Source organism: Rhinoraja longicauda, chromosome 8 (genome assembly GCF_053455715.1).
Source record: "Rhinoraja longicauda isolate Sanriku21f chromosome 8, sRhiLon1.1, whole genome shotgun sequence".
NCBI classification, from domain to species: Eukaryota; Metazoa; Chordata; class Chondrichthyes; order Rajiformes; family Arhynchobatidae; genus Rhinoraja; species Rhinoraja longicauda.
The window spans coordinates 43900971-43924582 of NC_135960.1; the positions used below are offsets into that span (position 1 = coordinate 43900971).

A 23612-nucleotide genomic window follows, 5' to 3' on the forward strand; every position below is an offset into this window, starting at 1 on the left:
ATGAATCTTCTCTGCACCCTTTCCAGCTTAATGACATAGAAACATAGAAACAGAGAATAGGTGCAGGAGTAGGCCATTCGGCCCCTCGAGCCAGCACCGCCATTCAATATGATCATGGCTAATCATCCAAAATCAGTACCCCATTCTTGCTTTCCCCCATATCCCTTGATTCTGATAGGTCTAAGAGCTATATCTAACTCTCTCTTGAATACATCCAGTGAATTAGCCTCCACTGCACCCTGTGGCAGAGAATTCCACAGATTCACCAATCTGGGTGAAAAAGTTTTTCCTTATCTCAGTCCTAAATGGCTTACAACTTATTCTTAAACTGTGACCCCTGGTTCTGGACTCCCCCAACATCGGGAACATTTTTCTGCATCTAGCCTGTCCAATCCCTTAAGAATATTATATGTTTCTATAATAATCTGCCTTCTTGTTCTTGCCACAAAAGTGGATAACCTCACATTTATCCACATTATACTGCATCTGCCATGTATCTGCCCACTCACCCAACCTATCTAAGTCACCATGCAGCCTCATAGCATCCTCATTGCAGCTCACACTGCCACCCAGCTTCGTGTCATCCGCAAACTTGAAGATTTTACACTTAATTCCTTTGTCTAAATCGTTAATATATATTGTAAATAACTGATGTCCCAGCACCGAGCCTTGCTGGGACCTCAGTTATTTACCACCCCACTAGTCACTGCCTGCCATGCTGAAAGGGACCCGCTAATTCCTACTCTTTACTTCCTCTGACCATGTCAATACCCTACCCCCAATACCATGTGCTCTAATTTTGCACACTGATCTCTTGTCTGGGACCTTGTCAAAGGCTTTTTTAAAGTCCGGATACACCACATCCACTGGCTCTCCCTTATCCATTCTACTTGTTACATCCTCAAAAAATTCCAGAAGATTAGTCAAGCATGATTTCCTCTTCATAAATCCATGCTGACTTTGACCGATCCTGTCACTGCTTTCCAAATGCGCTGCTATTACATCTTTAATAGTCGACTCAAGCGTCTTCCCCACTACTGATTTAAGGCTAACTGGTCTATAATTCCCTGTTTTCTTTTTCCCTCCTTTCTTAAAAAATTGAGTTACATTGGCTCCCCTCCAGTCCACAGGAACTGATCCTATAGAACCTTGGAAAATGATCACCAATGCATTCACGATTTCTTGAGCCACCTCCTTGGGTACTCTGGGATGCAGACCATCAGGCCCTGGGGATTAACCTGCCTTCAGTCACAACAGTTTACCGAACACTATTTCCTGGCCAATGTAGATTTCCTTCAGATCCCCCCTTGACATCCTTCCTGTGTCTCGATGACCCGAACTACACAAAATATTCCAAGTGTGGTTTCACCAAAGACTTGTACAGTTAGAATATAGAGTCATGTAGTCATACAGCATGGAACCAGGTCCTTCGGCCCAACCTGGCCACACTGACCACCATATCCCATCAACATTAGTCCCACCTTGTCTGCATTTAGCCCATATCCCTCTGAACCTGCTCTGTCCAACTACCTGTCCAAATGTTTCTTAAAAATTGCGATAGTATCTGCCTCAACTACCTCCTCCAGCAGCTCATTCCATACACTCACCACCCTTTGTGTAAACAAATTACCCCTCAGGTTCCTATTAAATCTTTCCCACCTCACCTTAACCCTATGTCCTTTGGTTCTTGATTCCCCTATTCTAGGCAAGAGACTATGCGTTTACCCGATGTATACCTCTCATGATTTTGTACACTACTCTCAATGCTAATATTTAAGGCCCTGACCAATGAAAGCAAACATGCCGTAGGCCTTCTTCAACACCTATCTGCTTCACAATTAGTAGGAAATATGTACTTGTACTTCTAGATATGTGTACTACAAGACTTTCCAGGACCCTGTCATTTACTTTTTTTGTTTTTGTTTACTTTTAGAGGCACAGCATAGAAACAGGCCCTTTGGCCCAATGACCATTACGCTGACCATTGATCACCGGTTCACACTAGTTCTGCACATTGTAATCTCGCCGAGCTCTACGCAAAGTCCGATAAAATCCCAACAAGATTTATTCCTCCTGAATCCAACCCTCTTGCAACATAATACAAAGGTTAGCACAACCCTTGCTAGTGTTCAAACCAAAATCTACTTAAGCATTTCTCCAAACATCGCAAAAAATATTTGGGAACACACGAATGAAAAGACTTTGCCAAATAACAGGCCATGAGAGAATTGTTTGCATTCTAATACTCTTAAAGTATGGGTATTTCTTGAGGTGTTCAAATTCAGTTTTACTTAGGATAGTGTGTACATTGTGAAAGAGCCACTTATGTAAGTCATTCCTACGAGATTTGTTTGTTCGGATCTAAATGCATCTGACATCCATGGATGTGTTGAGTTGGTATCTTACCCTCATGCCTTCAAAGCGTGACAGTGCTCTCAAAGGCCTCAAGGCTCTCAGCGTTCTGAGGGACTTAATGGCCCCAAGTTCCGAATACCCCAAGGCATTGGCTACGAGGCTCACTAAAGACACCTAGACCATAAAGGGAAAAGGAAATATCCCATGTAAGTAAAGTAATGTGTGCCACAATATCATGAATTAGCAAGATAAGCACTCTGTAACTGCAAGCAATGACACTAAGACAACATGGAGATACAGGCTGATTATTGGCAAGTAACATTTTACCATTTGATTTGTCTATCTGTCCATTGTGTGTGTGTGTGTGTGTGTGTGTGTGTGTGTGTGTGTGTGTGTGTGTGTGTGTGTGTGTACACACACAAACACACACACATATATATATATATATATATATATATATATATATATATATATATATACACACACACACATACATTATATACTTGTATGTGTGTTTGTCAAAACATGGATTATCAGAAAATAAAGGATTATCTAGAATACTTACATCAACAATGAGGAAATCCAGCCAACACCATGCATTGGTGAAATACTTCACAAAGCCATACGCCACCCACTTCAGCAACATTTCCAGAATGAAAATATAGGTGAAGATTTTATCTGCATATTCTAGCATTGATTTGATGTTTTTCCGCTGTTCGACATAAATATCTTCAAAAGCCTAAAAAAAGAAAATATTCCTAAAAATGAAGGCATCCTAACAAGGGTTAATATAGGTTTTCACATCAGATTTCATACCTATTCTTACCTTTTTGCTACATCCACCAAACCACCCTCTGTTTTGGTATGCGGTATGTTAGTTTGGGATTACAAGGTTTTACAACAACAGTTGTGCAGCTGGTAGAGCCGCTGCCTCACAGCACCAGAGACCCAGGTTTGATCCTGACCCTGGGTGCTGTCTGTGTGGAGTTTGCATGTTTTCGCTGTGACCGCGTGGGTTTCCTCCGAGTGCTCCAGTTTCCTCCCACATCCCAAAGACTTGCGGTTTTATAGGTTAATTGGCCCTCTGTAAATTGCCGAAGAGTGTAGGGAATGGGTGAGAAAGTGAACAACATAGAACTAATGTGAACCCGTAATCAATGGTCTGCATGGACTCGGTTGGCTGAAGGGCCTGCTTCTATGCTGTATCTCTAAACTAAACTTAATTGAGATGAAGTGATTTTAATCTATTGCACAACTTACAGCTCATGCTGTCTGCACTACCAGTTCTACTTTGATGGATTGAACGAGCAAGTTAGAAGGGGCAAGAATCCTCGATCCTCAGTAGACAGTGCACAGTTTTAGTTTACTTATTTTCAAAAATGCCACATCTGTAACATGCACAAACAGGGTAAAATGCTAAATGTAAAAAAAAATGAGAAAGGTAAAAACATTCTTACCAATGCCCCGCTGCTCAGAAGAATCATGAAGATAATGAATGTCTCAAACCAATTGTGTTCCACTATTTTGTAGCAAGTCTTTCGGAGATTCCACCACGACTTGCCAGGGTCCTCCTCTATGTTGACATAGCAAAATGGGAATTTTCTTACACAACCTGTGAAAGACGAGGAAAAATGTGAACAACGGGCATGTCAGAAGCACAGCAATCTCTCAATCCAATATTTTTTGTGACAATGCCTCAGAAAAGCAGCCAGGAAAATCAAATACTTGTCCCACCCCAGTCATCCCTCCTTCTCCTTGCTCCCATCAGGCATAAGATACAGAAGCTTGAAAGCATGCACCATCAGAGCCAGGAACAGCTTCTTAACCAAAATGGAAACCTACACCATTTTCTGGCATGCTGTCTGCGTGGAGTTTGCACGTTCTCCCTGTGACTGTGTGGGTCTCCTCTGGGTGCGCCGGTTTCCTCCCACATCCCAAAGATGTGCAGATTTGCAGGTTAATTGGTCCTCTGTAAATTGCCCCTAGTGTGAAGGGAGTGATGGTCGGTGTGGACTAGGTGGGCCGAAGACCTTGTTTCCATGCTGCATCTCTAAACTTGTTGAATTTTTAAAAATAATAGCAATATCTAAATTAGGTTATTTCTATTTTTGAAGGATGAAACTATTTATGTTTAAATAAAAAGTATAGAAATGTGATAGAAGGCTGCTTTATTCTATAACCTAAAATAAATGGGCTTTTTTGCAGTTGAAAGCAAAGAGACAAATAGGATGTAAAGCATCTGAACCATCCTAGCAACAACGAGAGAGCAGTCCTGAACTATTATCTACCTCTGGTGACCCTCAGAGTATCTTCGATTGGACTTTACTGGCTTTATCTTGCACTAAACGTCATTTGTGTTCTTCACTTTATCCTATATCTGTACACTGTAGATGGCTCAATTGTAATCATGTATTGTCTTTCCGCTGACTGGTTAGCACGCAACAAAAGGTTTTCACTGTATCTCGGTACACGTGATAATAAACTAAACACAAACTCAAAACTCAAAATAGTTGTTTAAAAATGAAAGAATGTTTTCACTGCATTCCACCCTTCCAATGTCTAGCTACCTCCCGTAGCTAACATGCTGCTTTCGGATCAAATGTTCCGGTTCATTCCGGTTATTCATCTGGTTTCCGATTATTCAGTCAAAGCAAGCACAGTAAAAGCCTCAAGGCAACATACAAAGAAAATGGCTCCCCGAATGAGGTCTGTTCCAAATGACCAACTTATATCTCTGATGATCTAAAACTACCCAGATAATTCAGACATACAAAAAAAACTCCAAATATCACCCCTCAAAAGGCTGATGCGCAGAGTTCTGAAAACGGCTCTGAAATCCTTGTTAGATTGTACAGGTATTTCAACATGGTTTGTCGTTGGGGATTCAGCAATCGTCTCCATTTTTTGAGCAAACATTGTAGGCCGAAGAGTCCGTTCCTTCGCTGCACTGTTCTATGTCCTATGTTTACATTTTTAATACGTGAAGCTCCATCTTTGCAAATGTAGTCAGTATTTTAAAAGCACTAATTTTGTTCACTGCAAATTATTGTGAGGCACTATGGAAAATGACACATTCTGTATTGCTCCTAAAAGTAGGTCAACTAGAATATATAAGTGGTGACATGAACAGGCACAGCATCTTAGCTTCAAGGAATACTGAGAGCCAGCATTGTCGCCACCCTATTCTGCCGTAATCTTTGCAATTACAAATAGGCAGAATGATTAAACATTTCCCTTGATAATCAGGTAACAAATAAAAGCATTAATTGAACCATGATGTTGAGTCAGATACCAACATTTAGATTAAAAACATAATGACAATTACGCGGCTAAACAGGATGTTTTGTGAAGCAAGTTAAGGAACAGAATGATGGAGCGATGTTATGAAATGCCTTTAAATTTAAAGTTACACTCCTGTGATTTTAATAGTAAACAACTGTCAAATCATCAGTCAGCTTTAATATTTTAATAATTTTTATCAATAGCTTTGCACTGAACCATGGTATATATGACAATAATAACACAATGCCAACATTTTTTATTTAAATATAAATTGTTTCATCCGTCAAAAATAGAAGAAAAAAAATTAGAAAATGCTATTATTAATATTTTCTCATTTTGTCAGTGATGGGTTCAGAAAATTTTCATAAGTCATAGGAACAGAATTACACCATTCAGCCCACTCAACTATCACTGATCCATCTTTACCTCCCAACCCCAGTCTCCTGCCTTCTCTCCATAATCTTTGACACCCTTACTAAGTACCTGTCAATCTCCACTTTAAAAATACCCAAAGCGGCCTACACAGTGGCATGAATTCCACAAGTTCACCACTCTCTGGCTAAAGAGATTCCCCCTCGTCTCTTTTCTAAAAATACGTCCTTTTATTCTGAGGCTGTGGTCTCTGGTCCTAGAATCTCCCACTAGTGGAAACATCCTCTCCACATCCACTCCATCCAGGCTTTTCACTATTTGGTAAGTTCATTCTTCTAAACTCCAGCGAGTACAGGCCCTAAGCCATCAAACATCCTTCCCCCACTCATATACAAGGCAATCGCCCTACCAACCACACCATGATAGTCAGAGAGAACAGCCATTGCCCTGTCTCTCCAACACTCCATGAAACTATAACCACTCCCACTGATGTTCACCAAATTCCTCGAATGGTTGACTATGGCTTGAATATTGAGTGAATTCATGATGAACTTCAGGTTCTATATGGAAACACATATATTGCCTCGGAAAAGCCAACGTAAAATAAAAGATTTGCCCCATCCCAGTCATTCCTTCTCCCTGCTCCCATCCAGCAGAAAGTAAGGAAGCTTCAAAGTGCACACCACCAGATTCTGGAACAGGTTCATCCCCTCTGTTATCAGACTTTTGAACGGTTCTTCTATAAACTAGAGTACTGTCTGATTCACCTCTACCCCATTGCGAACATTGGAATCTGTCTCTGGAAATGATGCACTACAATGCTAAGAACTATATTTTACACTGTTTCTTCCCCTTTGCACTACCGATTGTACTTGAGTTTGACTTGATTGTATGTACGTATAGTATATCTGATCTGTTTGGATAGAATGCAAAACAAAGCTTTTCACTATACTGTAGCGACCATAGAGAATGGTCCAGGTCGTCGAACCCTCGGATTGGCCAGCGAGGTCACGTGTGAACGCGACCATGGGGATTGGTCCAGGGAGCGACATCGCTGATTGGCCAGCGATGTCATGTGCGCGTTTGGCGCCCGAAATAGTTAGTTCGGCGAAGTCTTCGAAGAAGACAGTAAGTTTTTGATGGTTGTCCTTTACCTTGTTGATTAACTCTGTATTCGAATATTGCGGCTGCAATAAACTTCTTCTACAACCAACAAGTTTCCGGACTCGCCATATTGGTGACCCCGACGTGATCTGGACGATCACTGACTATGCAGGGACCCGACGCCTCGTCGGCGATGGCCGCGCCGGGCACACCGGAGTCAAGCGCAGTAAGCGTTCACCTTCCGTGGTTTTGGACGCACGCACCGCAATCTTGGTTTATACACACCGAAGCTCAATTTCATATAAAGACGATATCGGACGACTCCACGAGGTATTACTACCTCGTCAGCGCTCTATCATCGGAGACGACCACGCGCGTGATGCGGTTCATCGTTAATCCACCTGCGGAAAGCAAGTACGAGGCCCTGAAGAAAGTATTACTGCGAATCTTCGGGTTTAATAAGCATGGTGGTGCGGCAAGACTTCTGCACCTACCGGATCTTGGAGACCAACTGCCTTCCGTCCTCATGTCCGAAATGATGATGCTAGCCGGTGAGCATACGGATTGCCCTATGTTCGAACAGGCATTCCGCGAGAAGCTTCCTGAGGATGTCCGACTGCTGCTCACGGATTGTTCTTTTAAGGACCCCGAAGCATATGCAGCGAAAGCGGACGCGCTCATAGCGGCTAAAAACAAGGCAAAGGACCAGGCAAGCGGTTCGATCAACAAGGTCTCGACATCAGTGACCACGCCACAGCGACGGCAAGATGGCGCCACGTCTCCCGCCAATTCTCCGAAAGCCCGCCAAAAAGATCCGCACAAGCGCGGCTGGTGCTATTATCACCTACGATGGGGTAGCGAATCCCGCAACTGCCGCTCACCTTGTACCTTCGCGGGAAATGCCTCGGCCGATCGTACATAGGGGCAGTTACGATTGGCCAGAACCGGCGCCTCTATGTCCATGATCGATTCACGGACACAGAATTTTTGGTGGACACGGGAGCCATCGTCAGTATAGTGCCGCCGACTGACCTCGAAACCAGATCGGGTAAGACAGGTCCCACCCTCATCGCGGTTAATGGCAGCCCAATTCGCACTTTCGGTATACGGAAGATGTCCCTTGTGTTAGGCCTCCGCACGTACGAATGGCCATTCATCATAGCCGACGTCAAACAAGCGATCTTGGGAGCAGATTTTCTCTGGGCTTTTTCACTGGTCCCTGATGTCCGCGGTAACGACCTCCGACCCTCCGCCGAAGATGAGCACGTCGCTCCGACAATCGCCTCCTCGCCCAGCCCTACTGTCCAGGCCGTCGTCGCGGCCCCCGACTCGTATGCTGAGATTCTGGCGGAGTTTCCAGAGCTGCTCATTCAACGTTTCGACACGTCTTCGGCCAAGCACGGCGTGGTCCATCACATCCGCACCGAAGGCCCTCCTGTTTTCGCTCGGGCCAGGAGGCTACCGCCAGACAAACTGGTGGTGGCACGGGCAGAGTTCAGGAAGATGGAGGAAATGGGAATTGTTCGTCAGTCTGACAGCCCGTGGGCCTCGCCGTTACATATGGTCTCCAAGGCATCTGGGGGGTGGAGACCATGTGGCGATTATCGGCGTCTCAATGCTGTCACCACGGCTGATCGCTACCCCATACCGCACCTACAGGACTTTTCATCTGGGCTGGAAGGAGCGGTGGTGTTCTCCAAAATCGATTTGGTGCGAGGATACCACCAGATCCCGGTGCGACCGGAGGACATACAGAAAACTGCAACGATTACTCCGTTCGGGTTGTTTGAATGGTTGCGTATGCCTTTCGGTTTAAAGAACGCGGCACAGGCTTTCCAACGACTGATGGACCGCGTGGGCCGGGGTTTACCCTTTTTGTTTATTTATTTAGACGACATCCTGGTTGCCAGCACCTCAGTACAGGAACACCAGGCCCACTTGCGGACCGTTTTCCAGCGGCTCCAAGACCACGGGCTCATAATCCAACCCTCCAAATGTCAATTCGGCCTTCCTGCTCTTGATTTTCTAGGGCACAGAATTACTCCTGCCGGCGCCTCCCCTTTGCCCGAAAAGGTGGAGGCTATCCGGGCATTTCCTAGGCCCACCACAGTAAAAGGGCTACAGGAGTTCGTAGGCATGGTTAATTTCTACCATAGGTTCGTCCCGGCAGCTGCGCGAGTCATGCGCCCGCTTTTCCAGTGCCTTGCAGGGAATCCGGTAGAGTTGATATGGTCCCCGACCGCAGAGTCGGCTTTTACAGCAGCTAAGGCAGCTTTGGCAGACGCCACCATGTTGGTCCACCCGAGCCCCTCCGCCCCCACGGCCCTGACGGTTGACGCCTCTGACGTGGCGGTGGGCGGGGTTCTGGAGCAGCAGGTCGGTGGCCGTTGGCAGCCTTTGGCGTTTTTCAGCCGGCAACTAAATTCGGCTGAGCTGATGTATAGCGCATTTGACCGAGAGCTTTTGGCCCTCTATTTAGCTGTTCGTCATTTCAGGTACTTCCTTGAGGGCCGCCCATTTGTGGCCTTTATGGACCATAAACCATTAACATTTGCTTTTGTCAAATTGTCTGACCCATGGTCGGCCCGCCAGCAGCGGCACCTGACTGCTATCTCCGAATTCACCACCGATGTCCGTCATGTCGCGGGTAAGCTTAATGCCGTTGCTGACGCCCTGTCTAGACCTGCTTTTCCCCCTATTTCGGCGGTGGACTGCGAAGTGGATCCCCAAGAGCTTGCGGAGGCACAGCTTCTAGCGGATACCGCTTCGGCATACCAGTCCACCACTTCGGGATTGAAGTTGGCCCAGGTAGCTTGTGGGTCAGAAGGCACAAAAGTCTGGTGCGATGTTTCTCTTCCCCGTCCCAGGCCGGTAGTACCGCCCTCCCTTCAGCGCCGGGTTTTCGATGCCATTCATGGGCTGGCGCACCCGTCCATCCGCTCCACCTCTGCTTTGGTAGCAGCTCGGTTTGTCTGGCATGGCCTACGGAAACAGGTAGCGGGTTGGGCGCGTGCCTGCGTTCCCTGTCAGACCGCTAAAGTCCAGCGCCATGTCCAGCCCCCCGTACAGGATTTCGAGGTCCCGGCTGTTCGTTTTTTCCACATCCACGTGGATTTGGTCGGTCCTTTGCCTTCCTCCCGGGGCTACACCCACCTCCTCACGGTGGTGGATCGGTTCACCCGGTGGCCAGAGGCTTTCCCATTGTCTGATATTTCGTCAGCGTCTTGTGCTAGGACTTTGGCCCTTCATTGGGTAGCTCGTTTCGGGGTCCCGGCAGTTATTACCACTGACAGAGGCCCACAATTCACTTCGTCCCTCTGGGCCGCGCTCGCAGAACTGTACGGGTCCAAGTTACAACCCACTACTGCATATCACCCCCAGGCAAATGGACTCGTAGAAAGGTTCCACCGCCAACTTAAGGCGTCCCTCAGTGCAAGGCTTGAAGGCCCGGACTGGGTAGACCAGCTCCCTTGGGTTCTTTTGGGCATCCGGACTGCTCCTAAGCTAGATCTCGGTGCGTCGTCCGCAGAGCTAGTATATGGCTCGACACTTCGAGTACCCGGAGATCTGTTTCCGGACCCTTCAGACCAGCTGCCTACAGTCCCATCAGTGTTAGCATCTCTCCGGGAACGGGTGGGCTCCCTGGCTCCAGTTCCGACTTCATGTCATGGGTGTCCCATGGTACATGAACCGCCTTCCCTGAAGGACTGTGAGTTCGTTTTTCTGCGAAAAGATTCCCATCGTGCCCTGTTGCAGAGGGTCTACCAAGGGCCGTTCTGGGTTTTGCGTAAGGGAACGGCTACCTTCACCTTAGACATGTGCGGCAAGAGTGAGCTCGTCTCGGTGTCCCGGCTCAAACCTGCACATTTGGATCCGGATCAACCAGTCCTGGTCGGTCAAACCCCTAGGAGAGGCCGACCTCCGTTAGTTCCTCTCAGTCCAGGACCCCCCGTTCCGACAGTTCCTCCAGGACCCCCCGTTCCGGCAGTTCCTCCAGGACCCCCCGTTCCGGTAGTTCCTCCAGGACCTCCCATTCCGGCTGTTCCGCCAAGTCCGGAACCCCCGGCTCCTGTGGTTCAGGCTGTCCCTCTCCGTACTCGTTATGGTCGCGAAATCCGGCTCCCTGCTAGGTTCCGCACCTCGGGTTCTGGGGGGGGTCATGTAGCGACCATAGAGAATGGTCCAGGTCGTCGAACCCTCGGATTGGCCAGCGAGGTCACGTGTGAACGCGACCATGGGGATTGGTCCAGGGAGCGACATCGCTGATTGGCCAGCGATGTCATGTGCGCGTTTGGTGCCCGAAATAGTTAGTTTGGCGAAGTCTTCGAAGAAGACAGTAAGTTTTTGATGGTTGTCCTTTACCTTGTTGATTAACTCTGTATTCGAATATTGCGGCTGCAATAAACTTCTTCTACAACCAACAAGTTTCCGGACTCGCCATAATACCTCGGTACACGTGATAATAATAAACCTAATCCTACTGTGTCAGGAATCTATTACGACTTCAATTGTAGAAGCTGGCACTGATAACAACATATTATCAATGAGAGGGGGAAAATAGAACTTGAAAGAAAGCTTGCAGGGAATATAAAAACTGAGTGTAAAAGCTTTAAATATGTGAAGAGGAAAAGATTAGTGAAGTGATGACAAATGTAGGTCCCTTACAGTCAGAAACAGGTGAAGTTGTAATGGGAAACAAGGAAATGGCAGTCCAGTTAAACGAGTACTTTGGTTTTGCCTTCACTAAGGGAGACACGAACAATTTCCCAGAAATACCAGGGGACCGAGGATCTAGTGAAGGGAATCCACATTAGTCAGGATATGAAGTTAGATAAACTGTTTGGACTGAAGGCAGATAAATCCCCAGGGCCTGATGGTCTGCATCCCAGAGTACTCAATGAGGTGGCCCTAGAAATCGTGGATGCATTGGTAGTCATTTTCCAATGTTCTCTCGACTCTGGATCAGTTCCTGTGGACTGGAGGGTAACGGCATTTTTTAAGAAAGGAGGGAGAGAGAAAACAGGGAATTATAGACCAGTTAGCCTTCTGGAAGATGCTTCTGGAATTTTTTGATGATGTAACAAGTAGAATGGATAAGGAAGAGCCAGTGGATATTTTGTATCGGGACTTTAAAAAAGCCTTTGACAAGGTCCAACACAAGAGATCAGTGTGCAAAATTAGAGCACGTGGTATTGGGGGTAGGGTATTGACATGGATAGAGAACTGGTTGGCAGACAGGAAGCAAAGGGTAGGAATTAACAGGTCCTATTTAAAATGGCAGGCAGTGACTAGAGGGGTGCTGCAAGGCTCAGTGCTGGGGCTCCAGTTATTTACAATATATATTAACAATTTAGACAAGGGAATTAAATATAACATCTCTAAGTTTGCAGATGACCCAAAGCTGGGTGGCAGTGTGAGCTACGAAGAAGATGCTATGAGGCTGCAGGTGACTTGGACAGATTGGGTGAGCTGGCAGATGCCGTATGAGGTTGATAAATGTGAGTCCATGCTGACTTTGACCAATCCCGTCACTGCTTTCCAAATGCGCTGCTATAACATCTTTAACAATCGACTCAAGCATCTTCCCCACTACTGATGCAAGGCTAACTGGTCTATAACCCCGTTTTCTCTCTCCCCCCTTTCTTAAAAAGTGGGATTCCATTGGCTACCCTCCAGTCCACAGGAACAGATCTAGGATCAGTTGGAATTAAAATGATCACCAATGCATCCACGATTTCTAGGGTCATCTCCTTGAGTACTCTGGGATGCAGACCATCTTGGAGCCATGTCTCTGTAATTGCAACTATATCATATTCATCAACTACTAACTGCACATTCAATTCATTCATCTTATTACGAATGCTCCTCGCATTCATGCACAAAGCTTTCACGTTTGATTTTCTTATCTCCCTTCTACATTTGCCTCAGTCCTCCTTTTATGTCCCTCTGTCTCCTTGCATTGGGTTCCATCCCCCTGCCTGTTAATTTAAACATGACCTTTCCACCACTCTCTTTCCAGTTAGGTGCACATAGACGTTTCCACGTTGTTGACTCCATCCCCCCACTTTTTCATTTAAACCCACCCGTGTAGCACGAGCAAACCTGCCTGCCAGAATGTTGGTCCCCCGTCCCTTTTGTGCAGGTCACCCCTGCCCCAGAAGAGATCCCAGTGATCTAGAAATCTAAATCCCTGTCTCTGGCACCAACTCCTCAGCCACACATTCAGATCCCCTATCTCCCTGTTCCTACCCTCACCAGCACGAGGTACTGGAAGCAACCCAGAGATAACCACCCTCGAAGTCTTGCTTTTCAGCCTCCTACCTTGTTCTCTGTACTCATGTTGCAGAACCTCCTTCCTCTTCTTACCCACATCATTTGTGCCTACATGCACAACTACTTCGGGCTATTCACCTTCCCCCTCGAGGATGTTTTTAAGTCGGCCTAAGACATCTTGGACCCTGGCACCAGGGAGGCAACACACCATCCTCGAGTCTCGCCTGCCGCCACAGAATCTCCTGTCCGCACCTCTGACAATGGAGTCACCCACCACTAAGGCTCTGCCTGACGTCGGTCTCGCCGGTCGAGCCTCAGCACCAGGATTCGAGTCACAGACCTGTCCGCCGCTCAGACTGGAAGTGTCGTCTGCCCAGACAGCTCCCAAGAGGGTGTATCTATTTTCAAGAGGTACTTCCACCGAGGTCTCCTGCACTAGTTTCATCCTCTTCCTTTCCGTCTCTAACCATCGCACCTCTTGTACTTTTGGAGTGCCAACCTGACTTTACAACAGCTCCTGCCCAGGAAGCTTTCATCTTCCCGGATGGACCGCAGGTCATCCAGCTGCTGCTCCAGTTCTCCAACTCAGACGTTGAGGAGCTGCATCTGGATCTCACAGTTCTCACAGGTGTGGTGGTCAGTGACACCAGCAGTGCCCCCTGACTTCCCACATCCTGCAGTAAACACACTGCAGTAATATCCCTGCCATCACGTCAATAAGTTTCAATATCTAAATTAAATTAAACACACAATTGAATAAATGTTCTATAACCTCTCCACCATCAAAGGATCTACAGGAGGTGCTGCCTCAAAAAGGCAGCCAGCATCATCAAAGACCCACACCACCCTGGCCATGCACTCATCTCACTGCTATCATTGGGAAGTACAGGAATTTGAAAACTGTGACCTCTAGGTTCAAGAACAGCTTCTTCTCAGGCTCTTGAACACTGTACAACACTAACCTCAGCAACAATGATCTTCTACGGACTGTCTTTGGCTGTACTATGGACTACAGTTTTGCACTATTGTGGTTACCTGATTTTACGTTGATTAAGTTATTGCATTAATGATCATTATATATTTATCTGTGTGTTTTTGTGTTTACGGGCTGGTTAAGCTGTAGCACATAAGAATTTAATTGCTCTGCTGTCGGTTCATATGACAATTAAACACTCTTGACTCTGCAAAATTAATCTATTTCAAGCACACATTGTTGAAGAAATAAGCAGCACCATGTGATCTAGTTTCCCATCAAGACTGGAGAGGAAATTGGTAACAACTATATCTGGGTCATTTCACTTCATTCACAAATCCAACCAGGCACTCCACACAAAAGTCACGCTAAAACATCAGATGGTATTTCATCAGTGCATCATGACCACGCATGTGTTTACATAGTTTTACACAAGGCTTAGTTTGGACCATTCCAGAGGAAATCAGTCCACATTGTCCTGAACATGTCCAAAATATTTGGGTCCCAATAGCCCAATATCAAACTCAGGCAAGTCACCCATGACAGTCCATCATTCCCTGAAAGTGGCAATACAAATAGATAGAGTAGTAAAGAAGGCATATGGTGTACGCCTTCATTAGTCGGGGCATTGAGTACAAGTCAGGAAGTCATATTGCTGCTTTAAAGGACAGCTGGGTAATTGGGCCGAGGAATAGTTAATGGAGTTTAATGTAGGCAAGTGCGAGGTATTGCATTTTGGGAAGTCAAGCCAGAACAGGACCTACCAGTGTATGGTAGGGGTATGGGGACTGTTGAACAGAGGTATCTAGGAGTGCAAGTACATAGTTCCCTGAAAGTGGTGTCACATGGAGATAGGGTTGGTACTTTGGCCTTCATCAATCAGGGTAATGAGTATTGAAGTTGTAATGTTATGCTACAGTTGTACAAGGCGTTGGTACGGCCACACTTGTTTCACTTTCAGTTTTCCGTTTTAGTTTTAGTTTATTGTCACGTGTACAGTGAAAAGCTTTTGTTGCGTGCTAAACAGTCAGCGGAAAGACTATACATGGTTACAAGCAATCCTATCAGTGTACTGATACATGATAAGGGAATAACGTTTAGCGCAAGATAAAGCCAGTAAAGTCTGATGAAAGGTAGTCCGAGGGTTACCAATGAGCTAGATAGTAGTTCAGGACTGCTCTCTAGTTGCGATAGAATGTTTCAATTGCCTGATAACAATGGTTCAATTGCCTGGGAAGAAACCATCCCTGACGAGGTATTGTGTTTTGTTTTGGTCACCTTGCTATAAGAAGGGTGTTGTTAAGATGGAAGGAATGCAGAGAAGTTTTGTAAGGATGTTGCCAAGATGAAGGCCTGAGCTATAGGGAGAGATTGGGCTTGCTAAGACTTTATTCCTTGGAGTGCAGGAGGCTTAGGGGTGATCTTGTAGAGGTATATAAGATCAAGAGGGGAATAAATAGGGTGAATGCAGAGAATCTTTTACCCAGGAATCAAGAACTAGGGGATATAGGCTTAAGGTAAGAGGGGAAAGGTTTAATAGGAACCAGAGGGAAAACTTTCCCAGATAGAGGGTGATAGGTATACAGAACGAGCTGCCAGAGGTGGATGGTATAATAACAACATTTAAAAGACACTTGGACAGGTACATGGATAGGAAAGGTTTAGAGGGATATGGGTCAAATGCAGACAACTAGGACAAGCTTAGATAGGGCATCTTGGTCGGTATGGACGGGTTGGGCTGAAGGGCTGTATTTGGCGAGGTCGCATTTGGAGTATTGCTGCTGTTCTGGTCTCCCCAATACAGAAAGGATGTGGAGGTTTTGGAGAGGGTGCAGAGGAGGTTTATCAGGATAACGCCTGCATTTTGGAGTATTAGCTACAGGGAGAGGTTGGACAGACTTGGAATATTTTCTCTGGAACGCTGGAGGTTGCAGGGAGACCTCATGGAAGTTTATAAAATAATAAGAGGCACAGATGAGGTGGACAATCAGAAATGTAATGGTTCTTTTTCCCACCCCTTCTCTTGGCTGCCTAATATGATGCGTTCTCAACCGTGATTACATGATATTCTGCTCCCTCGTGATGCACTCCAGGCCCCGATTCTGACCATTAACTTTCAATGTATCTTTACCTCTCAAATCCATTCTCCTGCTTTCTCCCTATATCCTTTGGCGCTTTTCAATCTCCACTTTAAAAGTACCCAATGATGGCCTCGACAGCGGGGCTTGGGTCGGCCCGTTGCGGACATTTCACCGTCCGGCGCAGCCTGGAACATGGCAACGACAACAGCCTGACCGCAGGAGAAGACGGCAGGGGAAGAGAAAAAGACATTCTGGCCTTCCATCACAGTGAGGAGGGGACTGGAGGAGACTCACTGTGATGGATGTTTCTTTTTGGGGGGTTTTGTGTTGGTTGGGGTTGTGTAATTTGCTTATTTTATTGCTCTTATTGTTGGACTGTGGGTGACGAAATTTCGTCCAAAAAACTTGTTTTTTGGATGACAAATAAAGATATCTTGAATCTTGAATCTTGAATCTGTGGCAATGAATTCCACAGATTCACCACCTTCTGGTTAAACTCCAGGGACTTGTACCTCTCAGTGTAAAAGAGTAATGCCTGTGCAGTAGATCCAAGGGCTCTTGTCTATTTGACATGTGCAGCAGTGATCCTCCATCCAGAGTAGTTGTCACTTGCAGTACTACAGTAAGTAACCCTACAGCACACCCATCAGTGTACACTAGAATCACTCAGTTTATCTTTTTACAGGACAGAATTTTTCCATCTGAGCAAAGTAAATGTCCAGAGCACTGGAACAAATATACTTGACCCTTTTCCAATGGATGTATTGCAACCGACAGTACAAATTAAATGAGGCAACTATCACAAATCTATTGTATGTTAATTTCAATGCAAAGTTCATAAAGGCACAAAATTTTGGAGTAACACAGCGGGTCAGGCAGCATCTCAGAAGAAAATGGCTAGGTGACGTTTCAGCTCGGGAACCTTCTTAGGACACTGAAATGCTGCTTGACCCTCTGAGTTACACCAGCACTTTGTGTGTTGTGTTGTAAACCAGCATCTGCAAATCCTTGTTTCTATGTAAAAAAGGGGGACACCAGGTGCTGGAGTAACTCAGTGGGTCAGGCAACATCTGTGTAGGAGATGGATTAGCAACGTTTCAGCTTGGAACCCTTCTTCAAACCTTTCTTCAGATCCCAACTCAAAACTTCATCTATTCATGTTCTCCAGAGATGCTGCCTGATATGTTGAGTTACTCCTGCACTTTGTGTCCCGTGTAAACCAGATCTACAGTTTCTTGTTTGTACTAACTGTTTGGAGGTTGAGATAACCTTCGATATTATCAGCCTCGTACCTTCTGTGAAGCAAGCATCAGGATCGGTAGATTCCTCTGGCGTTTCCTCTGGCTGCTCTCCCTCTCCAGGTGGACTGATGTCAACCGTGCTCCCTTCCGATGAGCTGCTATCAGGTAACTTCTGTCGAGGAAACCCAAATGCATGCTGTTTATTGTTTGTATATCAGAGGTATCCACAGTGCTATTTCTGTCGACAAAGAGGTGTCGATACGTGTATCAACTGATCAACAATTTTTTTCCCTTCAATGTACCCAATCTTAGGGACACTTTAACTTGTAATGTAATACTTGAACTCTAAGTCTAACTTTGGACTTGCATCCTGGCCTGGCTCGCCCGCCGTGGAACCGGGAGAGGGAAGCCGCTGAGCCCGGCCTCTGCTCGCCCAGAAAACTGGGAACTGGACAGGAGAGTGGAGGGAGTCGGCCACGGGGGTGGATGATGGACAAGGGCTGGCAAGATGAACCGGGGATATCACCTTCTGTGCCCTCAAGGTTGGCGGCTGCAGGAGGTGCCCCTGGGGCACGAAGGTTGAACGTGGCCGGGCGAAGAAAGGGATGACTGGACAGAGGCGATGGCTGCAATGGGCCTTTGTGGCTAGCTGCAGCTGAGACTGCAAAATAACACCAAAACCTGGTGACTCTTGCATATCGGTTCAGTGGGCCGTTTCCATTCATTCTCTACTTAACCGGGGATTGTACTTATGCGTGGCAATAACCTTACTGATCTGTATGCAAAAAAAGAATCTCACTGTACCTTGGTACACGTGATAATTAATGAACTATTGAACCATTGAACCACTATCTGTACACTGTGGACGGCTTGACTGTAATCATGTATAGTCTTTTCTTCAACTGGATAGCATGCAAACCAAAGCTTTTCACTGTATCTCGGTACACGTGACAATAAACTAAACAAAAACGAAACAAATAAATGTCCCAATTAATTCACTTAGTTATCCATTAGCTAAGCACAATTAATAAACATGCGTGTCACGTTAGACATGCCGGTACACTGTACCGATAAGTACCGTCACAAAAAAGCACTGGCATCAATCAACCAGACTGGTAATAGCCTTTGTGCTGCAGGGTTTGATGTTGCAAAGACTTTTTTAAACAATTATTATGAAATGACTTGCATAAAAGCTTCTAAGACAATGAAATTGTTTGTGGGAATGTGCATAAGCTTAACTGATATACATATGATTGTCATTAAATCCGAAAGAACATTTACGCCAATTCTAAAGACGACATGAGATATTTATGAAGAATATGCATTTAATCCGACGCTCCAGGTGTAATTTTCAGTGACATGAAAATACACTTTACCATTCAGTGTGTAAGGGGTTCCAAGCTCCCGCAATCTCTGAGCGTCAGGAAGGAAGATCAATGATTAGCATTAGGATCATTCTTACACGTTATTATTTTACTTTTGTTTGTTACTAAAATGGATGAACTCGGGAAGCAATACTCATGAATCAAAGTGGCACACACACACCGGTTCTGGAAATTTATACCAAGGGCACATGTCCCATGAAAGTTTTCCATTTGCATTGTATGGAAAAATTAATTCTAATTAAATTGTGTTAAGGTTTATTTAACAACAACAAAAATATCTGTATACCAGTAGTGAACAAAGCTGGGTGCCACTCTGAAATATGAGAATTAGTAGCTGGCCATTCCAGTTGTATATAGTGGGATACAAGATCGTTTGCACAAATTTATCTGCTATGGCATTCATGACTGCTCTGACAAACCAACTGAAGAAAATATGATGTAAGCAGGCAACTATATGGAAGATTGCTATTTAATTATGTAAAATAAAGGCCAGGTCTCCTTAAAAATTCAAAACTAGTTAAATCAAAAGCCATGTCAATCTTGCTTCACAATAAAATGCTCCTTAAAATTAAGCCTAAAGGATGATGCTGTTATTTTGATTTCACAATGGACATGGATAGGAATGTTTTAAACTTTGCTATAGAAATTGTAATTTACTCAACTTAAAAATGAGCTTGACAAATTTGATCTATATGCAGATTCCATCCTACAGAATCTTCTATTTGCAACAAGTAATTTTGATTATCAATGCAACCTATTCAACATGTCTTTTTATTTTTCAGTCTCCACCATTAGTACATTATCTCTTGCGCATCTCAGTTCCAAAGCCAACACCTTAGGACATGTTAAAGTTGCTGTGTTCCATGCTACTGCAGCAGAAAGCAGTCAGGAAGGACGCAAGGAAGATTAAAGTTGATTATAAATTTGTCCACATAACTAGCAAATCATTGGGAGTGATTTGGTAAAGTGTAGCTGTCAGTGACATGTGAGAGCAAAAAACTAAGAATCAGGTGCAAAAAACAAAGTGCTGGAGGAACTTCAGGGCAACACAGCGGCGCAGCGGGTACAGCTGCTGCCTTACAGCACCAGAGACCCGGGTTCGATCCTGACTACGGGTGCTGTCTGTGTGGAGCTTGCACTTTCTCTGTGACCACCTGTGTTTCCATCGGGTGCTGCGGTTTCCTCCCACACCCAAGGACGTGCGGGTTTGCAGATTCATTGGCCTCTGTATATAGCCCCTAGTGTGCAGCGAGTGGATGAGAAAGTGGGATAACATGGAACTATTGTCAATGGGTGATTGATGGTCAGCGTGGGCTCAGTAGGCCTGTTTCTATGCTGTATCTCTAAACTCAGAGGGTCAGGCAGCATCTGTAGAGAGAATGGACAGATGTTTTGGGTCAACATCCTTCTTCACACCGATAAAGATCCGATGAAGGATCAGTCTGAAGAAAGGTTCCAACGCAAAACATAATCTATCCATTCCCTCCACAGATGCTGCCTAACCCTCTGAGCTTAGTTTAGTTTATCTAGTTTAGAGATACAGCAAGGAAACAGGCCCTTCAGCCCATTGAGTCTGCGCCGACCAGCGATCCCCCATGAACTAACACTATCGTACACACATTAGGGACAACTTACATTTACAACAAGCCAATTAACCTACAAACTGGTACGTCTTTGGAGTGTGGGAGGAAACCAGAGCATCCGGAGGAACCCCATGCAGTCACAAGGAGAATGTACAAACTTTGTACAGACACCACCCGTAGTCAGGATTGAACCCAAGTATTTGGCACTGTAAGGCTACAACTCTACCGCTGCGCCACCATGGAGTTCCTCCAGCACTTTGTGTTTTGCACAAGATTCCAGTATCTGCAGTTTCTTGTGTCTCTGCTATGAATCAGGTGCATGTTATTTACAGCCACACATTCCCAAACACAAAGACAAATGAGAATGGGTATTTTTTAGATGGTTTATTGACATGAATCGCATTTTACCAGATTATGGACTCCACTGCACACTATGGTAATCTCTCATATTCAATCACCTATTGAAAAATATTTAGACTCAGGGAAGATGCTCCATATAAAATTTCCACTTGCACAGGATATGGGTTTAAGGTGAGGGGGGAACAATTTAATAGTCACCTGAGGGATAACCTTTTTTTACACAAAGGGTGGTGGGTGTATGGAATGAGCCACCGGAGGAGGTAGTTGGGGCAGGTATTATCACAAAAGACACTTGGACAGGTACCACGGATTGGAAAGGTTTAGAGAGATATTGGCCAAACGCACGTAGGTGTAGTGTAGATGGGGCACATTGTCGGTGTGGGCAAGTTGGGCCGAAGTTTCTACGTTGTATAACTCTATGACTTGCTGTGACACACAGGAGGTAGAGCTGTGTATACCTACAAAGTAAGGTGCCCTCTCACCTTTCAAACAATGTGATCCAAGTAGACTCTGTCTACTCTTTAAACGTTATCCCATTGTATTTGTTTTTTTCAAAAAATGGTGCACATGTAAGTACTAATCTTTTGTTAAATTACATGTGCAACAGATCATTTTAAATTTTGTTCAAAATGTTGAATTAATCACGATGGTGATATTCTCAACAAGTGTTTTATTTCGTTAAACTGCAGTCATTTGTGGAAACTTCTGTACATTTGTAGAAATTGTAGGAATTGAAATTAGAATTAGCAGAAATTGGACTTTGTCTCTGGAACTGGTGCGCTACAATGCTGAGAACTATATTCTGCACTCTGTATCTTCCCCTTTGCTCTACCTATTGTACTGGAGTTTAAACTGATTGTATCTATGTACGGTATATTTAATCTGTTTGGACAGCATACAAAACAAAGCTTTTCACAGTACCTTGGTATACTTGACAATAATAATAAACCTAAACCTGAACTGAAATTAGTCTCTAGGTTGCCACTGACTTCGGTATAATAATTCAACTAAATCACTGCTGTAAAAAACTCTCTTCTTTTGACTTAAGGTGAGCGCATGTTTTAGCAGGTTAGGTCATAGAGACAGACTCCAAGAACACAAAGAACCGCAATGTCTTTAGATTACCAGCATTGCATGCATCATTCCACCCGAGTACCACTATGTAGGGTAATCTGAAGCTCCATCTGACAAAAACATTGCAGTTTTTTCTTTCTGACCCATCAAATCTTTTTTAATTGCCTGCATCAAAAGTGCAAAATATGCAGTTTAAGTTGACACTAGCCAAATAGCATGTTGCTTTCTGCATCATCAGTTCTGACTAAGTTCACCAATGTATAAATCCAATGCCAGCTTTGTGGTGGATTTGGTTCAGCTGCCCACATTTCCATGCTGACGAGCTGTCAGTGTAGCAATGCTTTTTGTTCAGCTTTGATTTTGCAGAGGTTTTATTTATAATTTCTTGACACTCATTTTGTCCATGATCGTCAGTAAAAGCAGGACATCAAACCTGTCCTGGACAGCACAGAGTGGGAGAGCTGAAACAAGACTCGCTGTTTAAGCAGAGTTTATCAAAAATGCCAAGAAGCTAATGTTGAACTTAAAGTCATCTGATGTCTAAAGCGCAGGCCCATCAGAGGAACAGAACGATTAAAAAAATTAAATGTTATTTGCTAAAGAGAATTAATAGTTTAACGGTTTAAACTTTTATTGCAATGAGCGATAATTATTTTTCATGTACAACAAGTGGGTCTTACAATTCTCTTCTCAATGAAAACTTGTGTGCGTCTGGAATAGAACTGCAATAATAACCAGATAGATTAGGCTGGAAAAATGGCAGCAGGTCATACACCTGTCAACTTTACTGGTAGCATTAACAAAGGAAATTAATAAACACTAAGTCCTCAAAGGAACAGCACAAAATGCAATGTTAACGTTGCTACATTCATAATAAGTTGCTCAGTTGATTGTTTCAGGAAAAAAACAGCAGACTCGAGGTCCGTAAAGATTTTTAAATACTTCTAAGTTTGGTTTCGGAATTTAAAAAAGACACAAAGTGTTGGGGGAACTCAGCAGATAAGGCAGCATCCTTAGAGAACATGGAGAGGTGACGTTTCAGGTCGGGACCGGTCCTCAGACTTCCAGTCTGACGAAGGGTCCTGACCCAAAACGACACCTATCCATGTTCTCCAGTGATGCTGCCTGACCCCCCAGCACTCTGTGAAATGTCACCTATTCATGTTCTCCAGAGATGCTGCCTGACCTGCTGATTTACCAGGAATGCTGCCAGACCCGCTGAGTTACCCCAGCGCTTTGTGTCTTTTTTTTGTAAGCAGTTCCTTGTTTCTACATCTTGGTTTCTGCAATAAATGATTCTACATCATTTAACCTGATGAAGAAAAGAAGAACTTAGAAACTTGTTTTCTCAGAAAATAGCACGATTGAAACTCATCATTTAAATGATTTTTAAACGTGATCATTTACTAAAAAGGTTTAATATATAGATAAAATATAAGCACTCTTGGTAACAAAAACACAATATTTGCAATATTTCTTTGCACTGTTAAAATATATTTGATTTCACATTTTGTTTTCCCAGCAAAGTT

The 23612-nt window shown here is 44.7% G+C and overlaps 1 protein-coding gene across 7 annotated transcripts in view; it reads right to left on the bottom strand.

Annotated features, from left to right (window-relative positions):
* Positions 1–23612, bottom strand: part of LOC144595905 (sodium channel protein type 2 subunit alpha-like) — a 114465-nt gene that overhangs the window by 21852 nt on the left and 69001 nt on the right. For all 7 annotated transcript variants that reach the window (XM_078403790.1, XM_078403792.1, XM_078403794.1 and 4 more), the window contains exons 18-21: positions 17733–17853; positions 3813–3967; positions 2921–3094; positions 2407–2529 (exon numbers count right to left, since the gene is read on the bottom strand). In XM_078403790.1, coding sequence (XP_078259916.1) covers positions 2407–2529; positions 2921–3094; positions 3813–3967; positions 17733–17853 — 573 coding nt within the window. The remainder of the gene's footprint in view (positions 1–2406; positions 2530–2920; positions 3095–3812; positions 3968–17732; positions 17854–23612) is intronic.